At 38.7% G+C, this 19,685-nt stretch overlaps 1 protein-coding gene across 7 annotated transcripts in view; it reads left to right on the top strand.

The window, feature by feature from the left end:
• The window catches only part of Gria4 (glutamate ionotropic receptor AMPA type subunit 4), a 259,884-nt gene that overhangs the window by 159,692 nt on the left and 80,507 nt on the right, over positions 1-19,685 (top strand). For all 7 annotated transcript variants that reach the window (XM_090319597.1, XM_090319592.1, XM_090319593.1 and 4 more), the window contains one exon: positions 10,291-10,475. In XM_090319597.1, the coding sequence (XP_090175723.1) occupies positions 10,291-10,475 (185 nt within the window). The remainder of the gene's footprint in view (positions 1-10,290; positions 10,476-19,685) is intronic.

Genomic DNA, 19,685 nt, shown 5'->3' with positions numbered 1-19,685 from the left:
AAGAATAGACAAATTACAGTGACAAAGCATAGACAGTTCTGTATATCCACTATAATTTCCAGAACTAAATTATCCAAATTAAAAATACAACTGCTTGTTTTGGCTTACTGTCTTCATACCTATTCAGAAAACTTGCTTAATCTCTGCATCAACAAATCACTCCCCACTGTGATAAAAAATTAAGTTATGGTTCCATCCTCTGGAAGTGGGGGTGGGGTGGGTTGTCATTCTTTCTAGAAGAGAAGAACTTGGGCAATACTATAGATAGATCTAAGCAGCCTTCAAAAGCCTTTGACCTAAATCTCAATGTACTGTTTGATGGCCTATAGAGAGAAAGCAGTTGATGATGTGTTCTTAGTGGTGCCAGCGTGACCTCATTAACCAAGCTGGACCACAGGGTGGCATCCACAGGCTATTCTGAAGAAAGGAACTGTTCATTATTATAATCTTTGCAATGCTTGTAGCCATGTGTCAGATCTGCCAGAGACTGAAGGGTGGAAGTGTAGGGCTGAGATGGGAATTAGAGGGAGAGCTGTTAGTGGATTCCTACTAAAAGAAGCCCTGGAACCTAGGCGTGCTTTGTGGGCAGGAATGTTTCTGGGTCAAAAATGAATCTTAATGGAGGAATAAAATTAACCCAAACAGAAAAGTTAGATTTTCTTTATGTTATAGAGCTTATGCTAGAAGAGAATAAAAGGCAGACTCTAATGTCAGATGAAATGAGTCGACCAGTTAATAGCTAACTGATGTTGGCCAAAAACTTTTCTCCACCATCAGTTTCTTTTCTATAAAAAGAAGATTAATAAAATGAGTATCATACCCAACATATCCTCAATAAATTACCTGCCATGGATTAAGCACACCTTCAATAACGGTAGAGCTTATCTATTATTAATACATTTGATCAAACTGTGAGGACCATTATCTCAAGGTAGGATTTTTAATTCACTTAAATGGATTCATTTTAAAACTTTAGTCATTCAGTTCAACATAATTCATTCTTATTGGATATGTCCTTTTGTGTGAGGGGAAAAAATCTAGGGAAACAAAAAGTTAATAAAAACCAATCTCATACTTAAAGAGAACTAAAAATTACAATTATTATATTATTCCAACACCCTTGAGATCAGTAACTGGCTCACTTTATTCTTAATGGTTTCAAAAGCACCTCAAAGGACTTACATAATAAAAAAAGTTAATTAATTGAAGGTGGTAAGAACTAGAATTACAATACAGTTGGCTAGGGAAACATAAAGAAAAGAGACAACCATTGTAACTGGAAGAGGTCAGAAAAAGCTGGTAGTTCAAAGCCATCTGTACCTGAAATAACTTGTACCTTAAACAAGATTAGAGAAAAGAGCTTGGGCAAGGCAGACATTCTGAGCTCAGGGGTGCTGCCATCTCAATATGTTAAAGAGGAGAAACAAGTTTCTCATGAAAGGTGCAACCTTTGGTTAGTGTTGACTCACTCACACATACCTAAATCCCAGCCAGTGACTTGCTTAGGAAGAGAGGCACCTGTCCCCACAATACCTCCAGTCATTTTCATTCCTTCTTCCCGCCTCTTCTCCCCTCCCTCCTTGGCTACACATCACTGTATGTACGTGCATGTTGTCAGCCTCAACTGCAGGAACTTCTGCACAGGGAAAGCGGAGGCTTCTGCTGCCTGTTTCTTCGTATATCTGAAGCCCTGGCCCCGGCATGCAGCCAGTAAGCACACAGTGAGTGAAAGACAAAGAACCAAGGAGTACTCAGGAAAGGCCTTGGATATGCTATTTAAGAAGCACAGTCATGCAGAATGTTGATGGCTCTCATCTGTAATCCTTGCCACTCAGGAGTCTAGGATCTGACAATCCTGGTTTGCAGCTAGCCTAGACAGGAAAATCCCTGATCCTCTTTATCTCCAATTAACCACCCAATAAAAACAGAAGAGTTGTGGCTCAAAGTCATAGGACACTAGTAAAAAGCTTGAGCAAAATGCTCAAGACGACAGACAGAGTGATATAAGCAGCACAATCAGGATGGCAGGGGGATGAGGATATGGGGCAGAGGGAGAAGGCTAGGGGCATCGATTGGGTTTCTGAATTTGCTGAAATGTCTAATATTCAAATATGAAATTAAGAATAAGAGGTAAGCTCATGCCACTCAGTTGGCTGAGGTACAGAGAATTCCATAAGACTCTTCTCTCCAATTAATCTCAGTAAAAGTTGGAAGTGGCTCTGTGGCACAAGTGGTACAGCACTGGCCTTGAGCACAATGAGGCTCAAGCAATGACCAAACCCTCCCTGAGTTCAAGACCCAAGAATGGCAATTTCTCTTCTATCAGAAAGCCACAAAGCACTTCTCTCTCAGAAAGAGGTGCTGTGCAAGTTCACTTTGTCCTGGGGAATGTTCATTGATAGCTATAGGAAAACAAAAACAAAAACCAACACCTGTCATTTGCCAGCATTATTATATACAGTTGAAAGTATTGAAAATCGAAGAATTCTTATACGAGGCTGCGAGTGTGGCTGAGTGGTAGAGTATTTGCCTAGCATGCATGAATCCCTGGGTTCAGTTCCTCAGTATCACATATACAGAAAATGCTGGAAGTTGGTGCTGTGGCTCACGTGGTAGAATGCTAGCCTTGAGCACAGAGAGGCTCAGGAAAAGGGCCCAAGCCCTGAGTTGAAGCCCGGGGACAGGCAAAAAAAGAACTATGGAGTCAAAATGCAATGTACAACATTAACAGTTAAAATACCCAAGCCTACCATGGACGCAATGTGCCACCCAACCTGCTGTTCACAGCCTACCACCCCTGTGCCAGCCATTTCCCCTACTGAAGAAATTTAATAGTGAGTAATCAAATGTATCCACTCTCAGTCACTGACAGGAGTTTACAATTACTTTTTGGAATTGAACTTCCCTTGATGGGATATAAAAATTAGGCTAATCATATGGTGAATACTTCATCCTGTGTCTTTTCCTGCTAGCAACAGAAATTGTCCCCTTAATTGTATGCAAATCCTTTCACCAGAATCATCAGGAGAAAATTATGTACTGCTAACTCCTGCTCTAAAGAAAAGACAAAAGTCACATTGTAAAATATCAATTTCAAATCCACCAAAGTGAGGGTTTTGGCTGTAAAAAGCCAAATACAAATTAATATTTACAGTACACAGCTTGGCATGTGAATATAACAAACTGATATTTAATATGTTGTATAACACTTCTGTGTTTTGTTCCTACTGATTGCTTTCATGATTAATTAATGAGGTCTGTTGGACTTAAACTTCCAACATAGGGCAGACTAAATTAATTGGTCTTTTAAAAGCCAGCATTCCATGCAAAGTTTTGGCTGGCTTGCTCACCAATTAGCCAGTTTTTCAGGGTTACCTGGGTTTTTGTTTGTATGAACCCTGTCTGTTTCTATCTTTAATCACTTAGAAAGGAGCTCCTTCTGGGTTGCATACTTCAGTTCCGAAATTTTTATGCTTATTTTAGCTTTTAGTGATGACTTTAGATAGTTGCTATAAATATTGATGATTCAAACTGCAGACTAATATTCAAGGAAAACTGAAGGGTAACAAGACTGAGGTGTGTGAGGCTCTTGGCTCTTACAGCTTCTGCCAGACCTGGGGCATTTTACAGTTGCTTGCCTTCCTTTAACATATAAATTATAGGTTAGTTTTAGGTTATAACCATAATTCCTCTTTATAATTCAGAAGCCATCTCCACATTGAAAAATGAAATGCTGGACAAAAATGGCAATTTCATGTGACTCCACTCAAAAGAAAAGCATATCCTGACTCCTGTGCAGATAAGCATGGAGTAAGGGATTAGGTATTAAATTTGGACAGCACCGGCAACTGATGCTCTCCTTTTATTTCTCCCCCAACTCCAAATTCATCTGGAAGACAGGCACTGTTGCTTTATACCTATTGAAATCTATAAAATTCCATTCTGAGAGGGAGGGAGTGTGGGAGGGAGGAGAAAGATGGGTAGGAAAGATGGGGAGAAGAAAAGGGAAGGGGAAAGAGGAGGAGAAAAAAGGAATGGGCAAAGAGAAAGGATTTATAAATCCATCTCTTTGCTCAAAAACTTGTAGTTTCACCACCTTCCATTTGTTGGGTACACTTTCCAGATCTGAGGTACAGAGTGAAGCTAAGTCTCTGTTTTCAGATGACACTTTAGTTGAGGAAATGTACAATGAACAAGAAAGTGGGGGAAGCCAGGCACCGGTGGCTCACGCCTGTAATCTTAACTATTCAGAAGGCTGAGATCTGAGGATCAAGGTTCAAAGGCAGCTGGGGCAGAAAAGTCCATGTGACTCTTATCTCCAATGAACTACTCAGAAAAGGCTGGAAGTGGTTCTGTGGATCAAGTGATAGAGCGCTGGCCCTGAGCACAGAGAGGCTCAGGGACAGGACCCAGACCTTGAGTTCAAGCCCCAGGACCAATTAAAAGAAAAAAGAAGGTAGTGGGAGAAGTAAGGCCATGCTAGTGAGGATTAAGTGTTTCCAAGGAAGCTAAGTCCTTATGGGATGAGGGGGTTGAGACTTTCCATGGCCTCGTGAAGGGACAATGTGGGAATAAATCTGAAGGGAAATAAAAGGGTGGGACTCCCTGGGGACAGCACCCAGGACCAAGCCTGAGGCCACCTTGCCCATCTCATTTGATAGGGAGATATCCAGACAGCACAGGAGGGATGTGGATCCTTGAGAGCCAGCAGACACAGTTGTTCCTACCCCTGCATGAACAGATTCGGGCTTAAGCAAGGCCACGATGATGGCCAATTAGAAAAGCCACGAGCTGCTATGACAGCAACCCTGACTAGACAAGACCAAGTAGAAGATGAAGAGGTAGTCAGGAGACACAGACTCTTCAGCCATTTGGGACATGGCAGGGGATGACCAGGGTAAAGTAAGGAGCTGGGCTTGTCATGGAAGGATTTGCTGGCACCTTGTTCGTTTTACCTCCTGCTCCCCAGTGGGAACAAGTGGTGCACAGTCACGCCACTGAGGATGGGAGACAGGAGTTTAGTCCACAGCTCTACCCTAGCACAGGAATCACACAAACGTTCTTTCCATGAGGGTGGGGGAAATACCTGCCTTACAATGCTGTTATGATGTGCAGAAAATCAATCCTTAAGAACCCACTACTCTAGAAAACTACAAATAATTGAAAGATTTGTTAAAATTTTCTCAAAGTCAGGTACCAGTGGCTCAGGCCTATAATCCTATCTTCTCAGGGAGGCTGAGATATGAGGATCGCGGTTCAAAGCCAGCCCAAGCATGGAAGTCCATGAGACTCTTATCACCAGTGAACCACCAGAAAATTGGAAGTGGCACTATGGCTCAAAGTGGCAGAGCACTAGCCTTGAGTAAAAGAGCTCAACTCAGAGACCCTGCCCAGGCCTTGACATCAAATCTTACAACTAACTAAAGACAAAAAACAAAACCAAGTTCTTTCTCCCTGCTGACATCAGTCCTCAAAATTCTTGACCTCATGAGCAAGGGGTCAAGGGGTGGCATTCTTCCTCAGGTAGCAAGATGAATGACCAGAGGCAAGATGAAAAGTCTCCATGCAAGTTTACCACACTTACTGTCCAAGAAGAAAGGAAGAGAAAATGTATTCTAATACTGCATGTCCAGAGGTTAAAATTCCATTGCTTTGGACAGAAGGGAGAATTGACAGTGAATTCTAAGCTCTACTACAATACTTTAATGTCAGAGATTTGATGTTTCAAGTTCTTTGTACTGCATCACGTGAACTGTATATGCACTCAGTGTTATAGGGGTCACACAGCAAAGGGATTACTGTCAGAAAACACAAACGGCCTTAGGGATAAGGTGAGATCCCCAAAACTAGCTTTGATCACCGTTGTTTTTTTTTTTTAATCCATCTTGAAAGGTAGATTTTTCTAGTTTTACTTTTGAGTGTTGAAGAAAAGGGAAATTCAATATATTCTGTCTTATCTCGGGTTTACATGTATCTCATCAAGCTGTGTAAGAAAGAAAATCATTTATTTCACAATGTCCTTCTTGAGCCGTGGCATGACTATGTGCTTCCATCACAGCTTTAGAGAACCTCACCAAACCGCCACATCGATTCTCCCTCCGGTGCGCTGACATGTTGAGACCCACACTGTGGTCTTTGAGCATGTTATTTCCATACTAAGCCCCTTTGATGCGAGTCTAAACTAAAGGGTTACCAGATCTGCACTACAGTCGCAGTATGGTGGCATTAAATACAAGTGAGCATTACAGACTCTCAGTCATCTCTTCCAAGGATGCTTGCACCTCTACAGGCCCTTCTCTAACTCATGAATCCAGTACAGAGCAGATGCTGTAGTAGCACACAGCCACACATCCTCTACGACCACGAAGACAGCCTTCTCTGAAGCAATACACCATCCTGATGCTTCTCTGTCTACCTGATAAGATTCTGTCAAATGTCTCTCTCACCTCTCCCCTTTCTGCTTCAGATTTTCTCCTCTGAGATAGGACTTCTAGACCCAGGATCCATTCCCTGCTCTGTGAGGATATGCATAGAGCAGTCTCACGGGAAACCACAGACAGCAGTTTTCATTCTTCATCTGAGGGAAACTTGTCTTTGTGAAAGGATCACCTCCCTGATGTAAATTTCTCCTGCTCTTCCTGCTGCTTGTATACAGACATTCAAATCTAATGACGAGAGAGAGAGAGAGAGAGAGAGAGAGAGAGAGAGAGAGAGAGAGAGAGAGAGAGAGAGAGAGGGAGAGGGAGAGGGAGAGGGAGAGGGAGAGGGAGAGGGAGAGGGAGAGGGAGGGAGAGAGGGGGGGGGAGAGAGGGAGGGAGAGAGAGAGAGGGGGGGAGAGAGAAAGGGGGGGAGAGGGGGAGAGAGGGAGAGAGGCCAACTTGTGCAATTAGCAGCAGCAGCTCTGAACTGCTACTCATCCAAAATAGGTCATTATCCATGGATGATATAAAATGTGTTGATGTGTGAAGATGCAAAGCTCAGGACTGTTCACTATCATCCTGCTTAACAGAATTGATAGTATTATTATGTGATATAATAGTAGGAGAAGAGGTATTTCATGCATACTTGATAGTGCTCTGAGAGGACTACAGAAATGATTTCTTCATTTTATTTATTTGGCTCTAGGCTCTAGAGCTTGAACTCAGGGTCTGGGCATTGTCTCTGAACTGTTTGGCTCAAAGGCAGGGCTCTACTATTGAGCCACACATCCACTTTTAACTTTTTGGTGGTTAATTGGAAATAAGAGTCTCAGGTACTTTCTTGCCTGGACTGACTTCCTACTGGGATACACAAATCTCAGCCTCCTGTGTAACTAGGAGTACAGGTGTGAGCCACTAGTGCCAGGCTCACTTACTTATTTTTCATCATTAATGTGACTGAGAACTCAGTAGTATCTTGATATTACCTTTTAAGTATTGTGATCTGATTGAAGATATTTATGCCACAATGTATATTTTGTGTCATGGTTAATTACCTATCAGACCTGCTAGATACTAGATTCTCTTGGGCTTTTTTGTTTTGTTTTTGTTGGTGGTGGTACTTAAACTCTGGGTCTGGGGATTGTCCCTGAGCTCTTCCGCTCAAAGCTATGCCCTACCCCTTGAGCCACTGCACCATTTTTGGTTTTCTAGGCAGTTAATTGGAGATAAGAGTCTCACAGTTCAAACAGTTATGTGGAATTAATGTTTGACAGTGTCTCAAGCAGAATCAAGAGGTAAAATTTCCTTAACAGTAATGAATTTCTGGTAATTATGTGATTTTTTCATGTAAAATTGCAGCGTTCATTCATTTTTTGACTAGCCATATTATACTGCAGATTGTTTAAATAATTTACGAGATATAAATCATAGGCAGATGTAGAAATTGTATGGCCTCACTTGTGATTTTCCTCATTTACATAACAACTGAGTTACATAATCACAGATTCGACAGCAATATTTTCTCCTAGTTACAATAGTTCTCCAGCTATCTTGCCAAATAAATAAGATGTGCGCATCTGAGCTGAAATGAATAAGAGAGCACATTAACATCAAACACGACTTGTAAAAGAAGCTAAGTTTTTTTTCCCAAGGAACTGAAACTGACTGTATGTCCTTTTCACTGCATTGAAAAGATGCCATTTATTTCTGACTATGATTAATGGGCCTTTTAGGTGGCCAACTTTCCTTGACATTTAACAAAGATTGCATGGTTGGCTTTTTGTCTTATTTCAGTTCTAGCATCGTTTGTAACTGAGCAATCAGATAATGAAACACTGCCTTTTGAAGTATGGTTTTGTTTTATTAGTGTAAATCTTTCACTCTTGTGCTAGAAGTGGGAACAAATATAAATTTCATCAGACGGTTGTCCCTCTACATCCTGTGAACCCTGTGTCAGCAAGAGAATCACAGTGCCTTGTTCTGACAACCACATGACGTTAAAAAAAAATCAGCAATATCTGAAGAAATGAGTCAAACCATGAATTGATCCCAGGAAGATTATTTTGATATGTGTGGCTCATGTTTATTATTTTCACAGCAAAAAAAGTCTTAGAATTATTTTTGCTGTAATGATAAATAAAAGTAGAAAAAGAAAAATAAGGAAGCTAATTTCATTTTTAAAGTGCCTTCAAATTCAACAATGCATTTCTAGCTCCAGTCAGAGAGCAAATCCAAGCAAGGAGCAGATGAGATAGAAACACATGCATGAAGAAAGATTTTTGGGGCCGGGAGTTTGGCCTAGTAGTAGAGTGCTTGCCTAGCATGCACGAAGACCCAGGTTTAATTCCTCCGTACCCACATACATTAAAAAAAAAGCTGGAGGTGATGCCTGTAGCTCAAGTGGTAGAGCTCTAGCCTTGAGAAAGTCCAAGGACAGTGCTCAGGCCCTCAGCTCAAGCCTAGGACTGGCAAAAAAAAAAAAAAAAAAAAAAGATTTTCTTTTTCCATCCTACATATGCGTTGATTAGGAAAGAAAGACTCCTAGGTTTCCAGGTTTTAAGAACTAGGTAAGATTAGAAAACACAATCACTGTCATGCCTTTACTTGAAGGAGACCAAATGAAGCAATAGGTATACCAGATTATATAGTAATTAACATGCTCTCATATATATATAATATATATAATATAAATATAATATAATATATATATCCAGGTATAAATGAATTCTAACTGCCACAGTATTTCATTTGGCTAGATATAAGGTACTCTAGTTCAAACAAGATCCTCTCATTATCCTTTATGAATCAATTCTAGAGGTTTTGTTGGCTCTAATTTTCTTTGCTCCATACAGTAAGTTTTAACCAAATGCTAACCAACACATAATTGGTACTACCAATATACTTTGTGTGTGTGTGTGTGTGTGTGTGTGTGTGTCTGTCTGTCTGTCTGTCTGTGTAGGTACCAGGGCTTGAACTCATGGCCTGGGCACCATTCCTGAGCTTTTGTGCTCAAGGCTAGTACTCTACCACTTGAGCCATAGCTCCACTTTGTAGTTTTTGATAGTTTATTGGAGATAAGAGCTTCATGGGCTTCCCTAAAGCCTGATTTACCTTTGAATCTCCAGCCTCAGATCTCAGCCTCTTGAGTAGGTAGGATTAACAGTCATGATTCACCAGTGTCCAGCTATCAACACACTTGGAAAAACAAAGTTGCCTCTACAACCAGACTGTTAGTACTGAGTCTCTCACTTAGTGATTCCCAGCTTACTACCAATCCACGTCAACCTCCTGCAAGAAGATGAGGAGCTTAACAGCACCTCTGCACAATTCATCTGTCCACATTACCAAATGAGACTGCGAGGATAATGGCCTCCAATAAATACCATTGTGCTGTTTCTTTGATGGTTTTTCTTTCAGAATTGAAGCTAGAAGTGTTGGTACCACTTTGCTCAAGGGGAAAATCAAAGCAGTTACGCAAAAATGAATTCTTTCTACAGAGTAAAATAACAAAATGAGTTTATGGAATTGATATTGAGTACAGGTAGTGGTAGATTCAGTTTTAGTTTATCTCGTCAAATAATAATAGCAATAATGTCTAGAGCAACGGAATCTTCTCCAGTTGAGTGATTTTTGAGAGCTTACCAAGGTCGGGTGGTGTTAGCTCATTCCATCAATAGCTTAAGAGATTATGTTGCCCTCTGTAAAGAAAGCAAGAGAAAGTCCTTCTGAAATAATCACTCTCATTTTCAAGTGTCTAAGCAATCCGAGTATTTTCGGACATAAAAAATACTGATGTCGTCTTAGTGTCTGCATGAAGTCACTACGAAGGAGTAAAAGCATGTTTTTAATAACTCTCTTTGCTCCCCCATAGGGTACTCCATACTTCAAGCTATTATGGAAAAGGCAGGACAAAATGGTTGGCATGTCAGTGCTATATGTGTGGAAAATTTTAATGATGTCAGCTACCGGCAACTTCTAGAAGAACTTGACAGAAGACAAGAGAAGAAATTTGTAATAGACTGTGAGATAGAGAGACTTCAAAACATATTAGAACAGGTAAGTCATGGATTTCTCACCTACCAAGCCTCTATGCCTTCATACAATGGTGACCTTGGCCTAATTTGTCTCCAGGAATGCTGTCTCCCAACTTTTTAGTTTGTTTATATAAGGGAGTGTTCCATGATTTAGGTCCAGCACCAAATCATTTTACTTTCTCACCATAGACCACTTTGGTTCTGAAGCCCCAGAGATTCTGGGAGTGTCCTCTGATTAATGGGCAGGTCTTTGATGAGTCATGAACATCTTCTAGCCTTCTGTTTTCAGAACTGCTCATTTTGAACAATGCTATCAGAGTATTTTAGAACATGTGCTGTTTTAAAACCTCCAGAGAATTAGCTGCAGGAGAGCTAACAATGTAAATTAGAAAAGCCATGAAATAAAAGAAAATTAAGTGGAATACTATGTGTAGTTTACTTTTGTTGCTGGTAGATGTTGTAAGCACATTACCTAACCACCATAAAGATGATTTTCAACTCTCCATGCAAAGGAAGATCCTTTTCATAAAGCTTCCAATAAATAGTTCTTGATGTGATTTGAAGTGGGAAGGAAAAGAGAAAAACTGAGCTTGCCGATATGTGAAAAATATTACCCTGTAATGGATAACGTTTGCTTTTCTCCTAGCCCCACAGATTACCATAAAGCAGGGAGGCTAGCTCCAGCCAAGGCAAGTGTAGTGAATGGATGCCATCTAGTGGCTCTACGCATGCTTGCTTATAATCTGTACTATAGTGGGTTGTCTAGACAATAAAGTTGACATGGTTAAGGTTGGTAATATCACATCATTTCACTACATAACATCATGATCATTTGTGGTAGTAAACCCACTAATTGGGAGGTTGATTTCAAAGAGTCTCTTTAGGACTCAGTGATAAAATTAAATATAAAAATGTGTTTCAAAAATTCCTTTTCAAGGTGGGGGGGGGGGAGGGAAACGGGTACCAAGACATGTGAAAGGGTATCAATGTATGTGAATCAATGCACCTTCTATCTGGCAAATATCATGTAACCCTTTTACTAATTACAATAAAAAAAGAAGAAAGAAGAAAAAAATTTCTTTTCAAGACTTAGAAAAAAATCATATTAAGTGAAGTAAGCCAGACTCAAAGGAACATAGGCTCAATGCTTTCCCTCATTTGTCATAATCAGTAAAATCCTTGGGCTCTCCTAGCAGAGATTTACAAAATCTAGATACATAAGGCCATATAGGATGATGCTAAATGAAAGGACCTCCAGGATATAGAAGCAAAAGCCATGTAATGAGTGATGGTTGTCCTTAATGTACTATGTTACCTCTCATCTCTTTTGCTGTCCCTTGGTTATCTCATATTGTTACAGTATTTCACCTTGTTATCTGATATATTGTATACATGCTTATTTGGTTATTTGAAATAGGATAGGGAAGGGGGAAAACAAGATGAGGGGAGGGGGTGGGGGGAGGAAAATGGGGACCAAGATATGAGAAAGGGTATCAATGTTTGTGAAGTAATGCACCTTCTAACTAGTGAATATAATGTAACCCTTCTATTAATTACAATAAAAAATATATGGAAAAATTCCTTTTCCATACCTAAAAGGCACTAAAGTAGATTTCTTATACTTCTATAGAAAACTGATAAAAATAAATCACAAAAATAAAATATACAGCAACTCCTTTTTACCATTACGTAAAGTTAATATTCAAAAATATGTATACTTTCCTATCAAAGGCATAAAGCTAGGCTCTAAGAAAAGCTGACTAAGCATTTACCTCTTGTTCAATCTTTTTGGAAGCAAAATCCAAAGACTCAAAAACACTTAACTGAAGAAATGGATACGTGCCATTTTGAGATTAGTTATAAAGCTATCTATCATTCAGCTTTATTCCAGGGAGAGTCCAGAGTTATTGAGTTGGTAGTTACTCAAGATAGATGAAGACATTAATGGCCCCTGAGAGAAGCCCAGAAGAACTTTCTTCCCAACTTTCCTAAGCAGCAGTCTCTTCAGCTCCAGCTCCCATGCTCTCTCCCTCCACTGTCACCCTTGTGCTGAGCAGTCAAGTGGTTTGACCTGAACAATGGAAGCTCTGTAAATAGCTCAGGATGACTCCCACAGAGCAGCCAGTTCTCCCAGCTGCCTGCATTGCCAAGTTCCTGTCAGGGTGAGGAAGACCCAGAAAGATTCTCCACTTAGCACCTGTGCTTTCAAGAGCAAATCTGGAGGATGCCATTGAGTGCCCAGACCACAATGGCCTGTCTCAGAAGCTTATTTGGTTTCTAAGAAGAAAATAAGCATATTGAAGTGTTTTGGATAAACTCTGAATAAGCCTTAAGTGAGCTCCTGCTAAGGAAACTGGACATTGTGCAGAGGAGGTTATGTTTTGCTTTTGGCCTTTTGGAAAATTTGGAAAAGTTGAGTGTCTGCCTTTCTCAAATCTTTTGACTGAATTCTAAATGGCTTCTTTAAAATAAATCAAGACTGCAGAGAAAGAAGAATGATAATAGACCTTTTTAATAGACCTTTGTCCTTTTATTCTTCTCTCAGGTAGACATCTCAAAAATGGTCACAGTTTTTAGTATTGTAGGAAACCAGAGTACTCTTGTCTATTCACCCTACTCCAAAAAAGCTTTGCTTCTGAACATGACTGTCTTTTGTTATCTGAATTTTAATTCCTCATAACTCTAATCAATATCATTTCTCAGGTTTACTCTTGATTTAAACACAAGACCTAATTCAAGCTGTCTTAAATTTAGACCATGTTTTAACAATACCCCTGTGTTTCAAAGTTCCTAAGTAAACAATACAGAACAATTTCAGAAAATCAGCATTTTTTTTAACTTCTTACCAGAAGCTAGGGACAGAAAGCCAGACAGGAAGACAGGAGAGATTGACCCACGGACACAAAGTCACAGATCAATGGCAGAAGGTCCTGGTGTTTTAGTCCACAGAAGGGCGATGATAAGTTAACTAGACTGTATCAGAAGAGGACTTTTCATTTTCCCATCACAAAAGAAAGGTTAAGTTTTTGAGACAATAACTAACTTAAATATCCAGAGTTAATCAGTACAAAATGTGCACCCACCAAAACAACCACCCTTAAGAATGTACAGTTCTCTCAATAAAGGCATTGTTTTGATACAATTTCAAAAGTAAAAATGCCTTTGAAAAAGGAGGCCTCTCTCAGAACAATGTAAATTAATGCAATGAATATGAAGGGATTCCTAATAAAATTTCTGCAAGCACACTCCATATTGTGGTAGCATGCTGTCAGTAATTACTTCGCTGACATTTTAATTTGTATCAGTTTGCAAATTGCAAAAACATAATGGAAATAGCCCACACCATATTCTTTCAAAATATATTAATGGACAACTGTGGTTAGAAAAGCATTTCATCTTCTGTATGCTTTTCAATTTTTATGCCATAAACTAATTAGTTCCTATAAATAGTAAATAGCCATATACTCATTCAAACATTTCAAAACATGAGCATCTGAATGTTAAATTAAATTTAGGCTTCAAGATGGATGACTGTTCCCTTAATCCTTATATGTTGAGCTACATCTTAATTTAGCAATTTACCTCAGCCAATCTCAGATAGTCCTGCCAATAAGGTAAAACTGAAGACTGGATAAGAAAACCATTACATCACTTCTGTTTCCTGTACTTCTGAAGACTGCCTCATCTTACATAAGAGTAATTATGATATAATAATCTGACATAATTTTGCCTTTGGGCAAGAATAGTTGAAGATGTAACCTAAGACATTTTAGTTTTCTACTCTAAACGCAATAACAAAGAAATCGAAGAATTTATATAAATGACACCATGCCATGGAAGACCTACTAGAAACTTAAAACTACAAAGTTAACTTTAGCATTATCTGATTTGTATCAACTCCAATCAAACAAGTTAGAACTTTAGCTAGCTTTGTCTCTCCAGATGGGTAAATTGATCCTTTACGCTACAGAAAATAAGGAAACTAAATAAAACTTAAAAGTATTTTTAAATGTTTGAAGGATTTCTGGCTTTTATTAGAGTCCCTAGTTTTACTTAAAATAATATGAGTTTAGCTAAAAGATACTCTTAATTTCACCTTTGAACACTAGCTTCATTTTCCTCACCTAATTTTCTCCCTTTATGTAAAGGGTTATTTTGTACACTAGCTCACAATAGGTATTATAGCTGTAATCAGACAAAATGTTTTCATAGCAAAACAAGTGGCATATATATGTACATAGTTTTTTTCTACACATCTATTAACGTCTTGAACTCAATACTTGTAATCTAAAGGAAGTCTACTTACTGTCTAATCAATTGAAGAGTCAAGTATCAGAATTGAAACTCCCTTCTTTTGCTACTGGACTAAAAAAACAGCAAACTTGATCTTAACTGTATCTTTGAATCAACAATTACTTCAGCACAATAGCATTTGAAGCTGGCGGTTACACATACATTTCACTCTACTAGAAGAAAACCACAGTGCCCTGTAGTTAAATTTATGTTTCTAGTGTTTATGAATACCCACTGCAAATGTTCAGCATCAGATAAGTAAAAGTGATGTATTTTACTCTTCAGTTGCTTATTTTATTTTATCTTTTTGCCAGTCCTTGGGCTTGACCTCAGAGCCTGAGCACTGTCCTTGGGCTTTCTCAAGACTAGAGCTCTACCACTTGAGCCACAGCACCACTTCCAGCTTTTTCTATTCATGTAGTACCCGGGAATCAAACTCAGGTCTTCATGCATATCAGGCAAGCACTCTACCACTAAGCCAAATTCCTGGTCCCTTATTTTATTTTTTGTGCTGATTCTGGAGCTTGAACTCAGGGCCTAAGTGCCATGTCCCGAAACTTTCATTCTCAAGGCTAGAGCTGTACCAGTAAGCCACAACTTTACTTCTGGCTTTTTGGTGGTTAATTGGAAATAAGAGTCACATGGACTTTCCTACCCAGGCTGGCTTTGAAGCTCGATCCTCGGATCTCAGCCTCATGAGTAGCTAGGATTACAGTAGTGAGTCACCAGTGCCCAGCTTTTTCAATTGCTTATTTTAAAAAATAGAATCATCAAATACCTATGAGTCTTCCTTTCCTTCAACTAAGACAAATCAGATTATGTAATAAAGCCTTCTTCCTCCATAAATCAATAATACTATTTCCAACATTATCTTTTTTCATATTGTGATCACAAAGTAACGTAATTTTACTCATTTATCTTGAAATGAAATATAAAATAAAACATCAGTCAAGTGGCTGGTTTATGTAATAATGATTTATATTAATATTGATAGATATTTGTTGATATCCACTATTTAATACATTTACATATAGAATCTAAATTCTATGTTCTGATAAGTGATCAGCAATACATACCCTTTATTTGTTCTGAGTAACTCTTATCTAGTTGAATAATTGCTAAAATCCTACTAAAATACACCTTCTTTTAGAAAAAAATACTTTATAGCAAGTTACTAATGCCGTCACACTGCCTCGCGGATATCTCCATGAATCTATGAATATCTGTTCTTATGAATAGTTGATGATCGAAAAGACAAGTCTAGGGAGAACTGCACTCTGGTGGATCTATCAGGAGGTAGTAGTGAAGTCTGACCTTGTATTATAAAAGAGACAGGTAACTAAAGGATGAGGAAATGGCTCTACACAGGCTCCGGCTGCCTCTTTGTCACCTCCTCTCCATTCACCTGGACCCCCTTTCCAATGTTTGTCATTTTTCAGTACAATGAAAAAGAAGGCAAGAGTCCCATTAGACACAATGTAATAGCAAACCAGTAACCTTCTCAATTATTTTTAAAAAATAACGTTATTTCTGAACAACTCAAAATCCATGATTGTCCTCTCAGACACTTATTACATTGTTAAAGGAAATCAATCAGTCCTACTCAGGGCAAGATCAATTAGAAACAGGGAAATTTTTCTGCAGTGTAAAAGTCATTCACACATGAGAATTGAAAGTCCAAAGCTGCTTATTCTAACACCCCTATATGAAATCAACAGGCCCCAGACAGGATCTTTGGCAAATAGTCAAAAACCATGTCTTGGGAAGGGAACTTGGCTGAGAGGTAGAGTGCTTGCTTACCATGCATAAAGACCTGGGTTTGATTCCTGGGTACCAAATACATAGAAAAAGCTGGAAGTGGTGCTGTGGTTCAAGTGGTAGAGCTCTAGCCTTGAGAAAGCCCAAGGACAGTGCTCAGGCACTGGGCTTGAGCCCGAGGACTGGCAAAAGAAAAAAAAAAGTCTTCCTCAAATATTAGGAATAGTGCCACATCTGAAATAGTGCCACCTCATCTATCCCAATTCCTCCCAAAACATCTCTAAAGTGAACATTAAATATGAAAAGAGTAAGTGAAAACCATGGAAATCATGGCTTAAGCTGGGAGCTTAATGAATCTATGTATTCTGTAACTATCACTGTGTGAGTCATTTTAATTACTGGATAATGACCTTCTATTTGCATTTTACACACACACACACCAGTCTCTCCCCCAACAAATTTAAAATCAAAAGTTCAAGAGGCAGAAAGCTTCAGAAGAAACAAAGAGGAAAGATAGCCAAAGTGAGGATAGCTGATAATTGGAGATAATGACTGATTATTTCAGTCACCTCTACAAAAATTGATTACACATGAATAATTAGGTAGAAGAAATTCATTGTAAAGTACATTTTGGTTCATTTAGACAAGCAAAAAAAATTCTCCCATGCCTATATTTGAGAAAATATTTTATCCAGTCTTTCTCAAAATACTGCCAATTCTACATTTCTTTCAATAGCATTTACCATATTTATTTAGATTGCTTTCTAATCAAAGAAATGTAGATCTTTCACTTACATTGTATCCATTACCTTAAGTAATATGTACTAATAAAATCTCTTCAAATATAAAAAAATTGATCACACATGTTTTGACAGTAGGAATGAGCCACCAGGACAACTCAACGCTCAGTACTTTCTACATTCACTTAACTTCTATATGCTAGACATTCTTCCAGAAAGTACAATCCATAAGAATCTACAACATAATCCCTACATAGAAAATTGTTGTACTCAACATGAATAAATAATTACAAGAAAATTTGATAGCTTTGGAAGCATATGTATTAGAAATTATATCAGGAACCCACAAGATTAATGACTATAAAAAGCACTCCAAAGCAGTCAAGAGTATTTCACAGAAGAACAGCAACAAATAGACGTAAAAAATAAAAATGCATTCTGTACCTTTTTCCAGGTATGGAAAAATGGAAAATAGACCAAGACAGATGCATAAATGCTAAGTGTGAAAAAGTTTTGAGGACAGAACCTTAGTTGTATGTGGCAAAATCTGAGTAGACAGCAAAGGCAGAAATTAAGAGTAAACCATTAGATAAAGGACAAAAGTGGCAAAGAATAGAGTATGGAAATCTGAATTCTTTACATGCCATCAGTGTAAGTACCGGTTTTTCCTATTGAGATCGTATCTCCATCGAGAAGCTATTGCCAATATTTCCTCATTGACTAGGTAGGCCAGAAAAAGAAATAGTGTGGAATAAATGAACACTTGAAGGCCTGGAGAGGCGATGCCTAAAATCTTTAAGGGAAAAGCATCTGGATATATTTGAGCCCACAAAGACAACTCTCTGTTACCTAGAAACCTTTCTTGTCCAGAATCTCACTTCCCAAAAAGGTTAGGAAACCTACATCCTAGAGTGTGCTGTGTACAATGAAAAGAACTCAAGAGTTCCTCAAGTAAGAAGTCACAATAAAGCAGCAGGGACACATCAGGTATCCAACAAATTCACACAGCCATGGCAGCCTTCCAGCAGCTTCCCACACCACAGGCCTGGCATACCCCACTGCTCTCGTGTCACATACCCTCCCTTGCCCAGTCAGAAACTGACTGCAGTAAAATAAGAAGACATTCAAAGCCATGAAGTTATGTTAAGAAGGTGGCGCTTTCTTCTTCAATCTTACTCTGTAGCTGAATTGGTTGGATGGTCAGGTCCCTAGTTCATTATCATGTACTGGGGTTGTGGTTTTCACAGAAAATGGAAACACCCTTGATCTCAGAGAAGTGCAAATGGAAATGGTGATATTAGGAAAGGGTGTGTAATTGTCACCTAGCAACTGTTATCATGATTGTGCCTATATTCCATTTTCTTACAAAGCTTTTAAAAAAAATACTGAGGAAAAAAAAGAAGCAAAGGATGTGAGATTTTTTTCAAGGAAAAAGGCAAACAAAAGTAGCCAGAATGCAAGTGTTTTTTTTTTTTTTTTTTTTTTTTTTTGCCAGTCCTGGGCTTGAGCTCAGGGCCTGAGTACTATCCTTGGACTTTCTCAAGGCTAGAGCTCTACCACTTGAGCCTCAGCACCACTTCCAGCTTTTTTTTTCTATGTATGTGGTACCGAGGAATCGAACCCGGGTCTTCATGCATGCTAGGCAAGCACTTTAACCACTAGGCCAAACTCCCGGCCCGCAAGTGTTTTTTTATTTTAGGATTATTGTGAATTCCAGAAGTACATACATTCAACTAAATTTATTTTAAGTCTAAGAACACATTAGAATAATCTCCTCTGTTGGTTTTGACAATCCAGATATTCATTTCTTTTAAAAAGGTAATGTAGAGCCACAAGTTCAGTGGTAAAATGCTTGCCTAGCATGTATGAAGACCCAGGTTCGATTCCTCAGTACCACATACATAGAAAAAAAAAGCCAGAAGTGGTAATGTGGCTCAAGTGGTAAAGCCCAAGCCTTGAGAAAGTCCAAGGACAATGCTCAGGCATCTTTTTCATCACTTATTCAGGCAGAAAGATAATGAAACAAATTCATTCTTAGCTATTCCATTCAGAGTAACCACATAACCCAACTTCTTTGTTGGTAGAATTAAGTTTTGTCAACCTACCTCAGAGAATATTTAAGTTCCAGGTTAAATACAACTCCTAACATGGTCGTGATTAGACTGTGAAAGGATATCAAACCAGTATCATTCACCCAAAAGTAAATAAGAGAAAAAGTTCACATAATCACTAGCAAATTAGAATTTTCTATTTCTTACTAGAAGGATGCCAAATAATTGTTATAGTACTTCTAAAGTATAAGCTTAAGTTACCTCTGTGTTGCCTAATGGCCATCCTTTAAAAAAAAAACCACAGGATCCATGGGAAGGACATACATAAATATATATATACATATATATAATTTTATGTTTATAATACAATTATGTGATCATGTGAATGTG

This window comes from Megascapheus bottae, chromosome 27, assembly GCF_031878675.1.
Source record: "Megascapheus bottae isolate mThoBot1 chromosome 27, mThoBot2.hap1, whole genome shotgun sequence".
NCBI lineage: Eukaryota > Metazoa > Chordata > Mammalia > Rodentia > Geomyidae > Megascapheus > Megascapheus bottae.
This window is presented reverse-complemented; position numbering and strand designations above follow the sequence as displayed.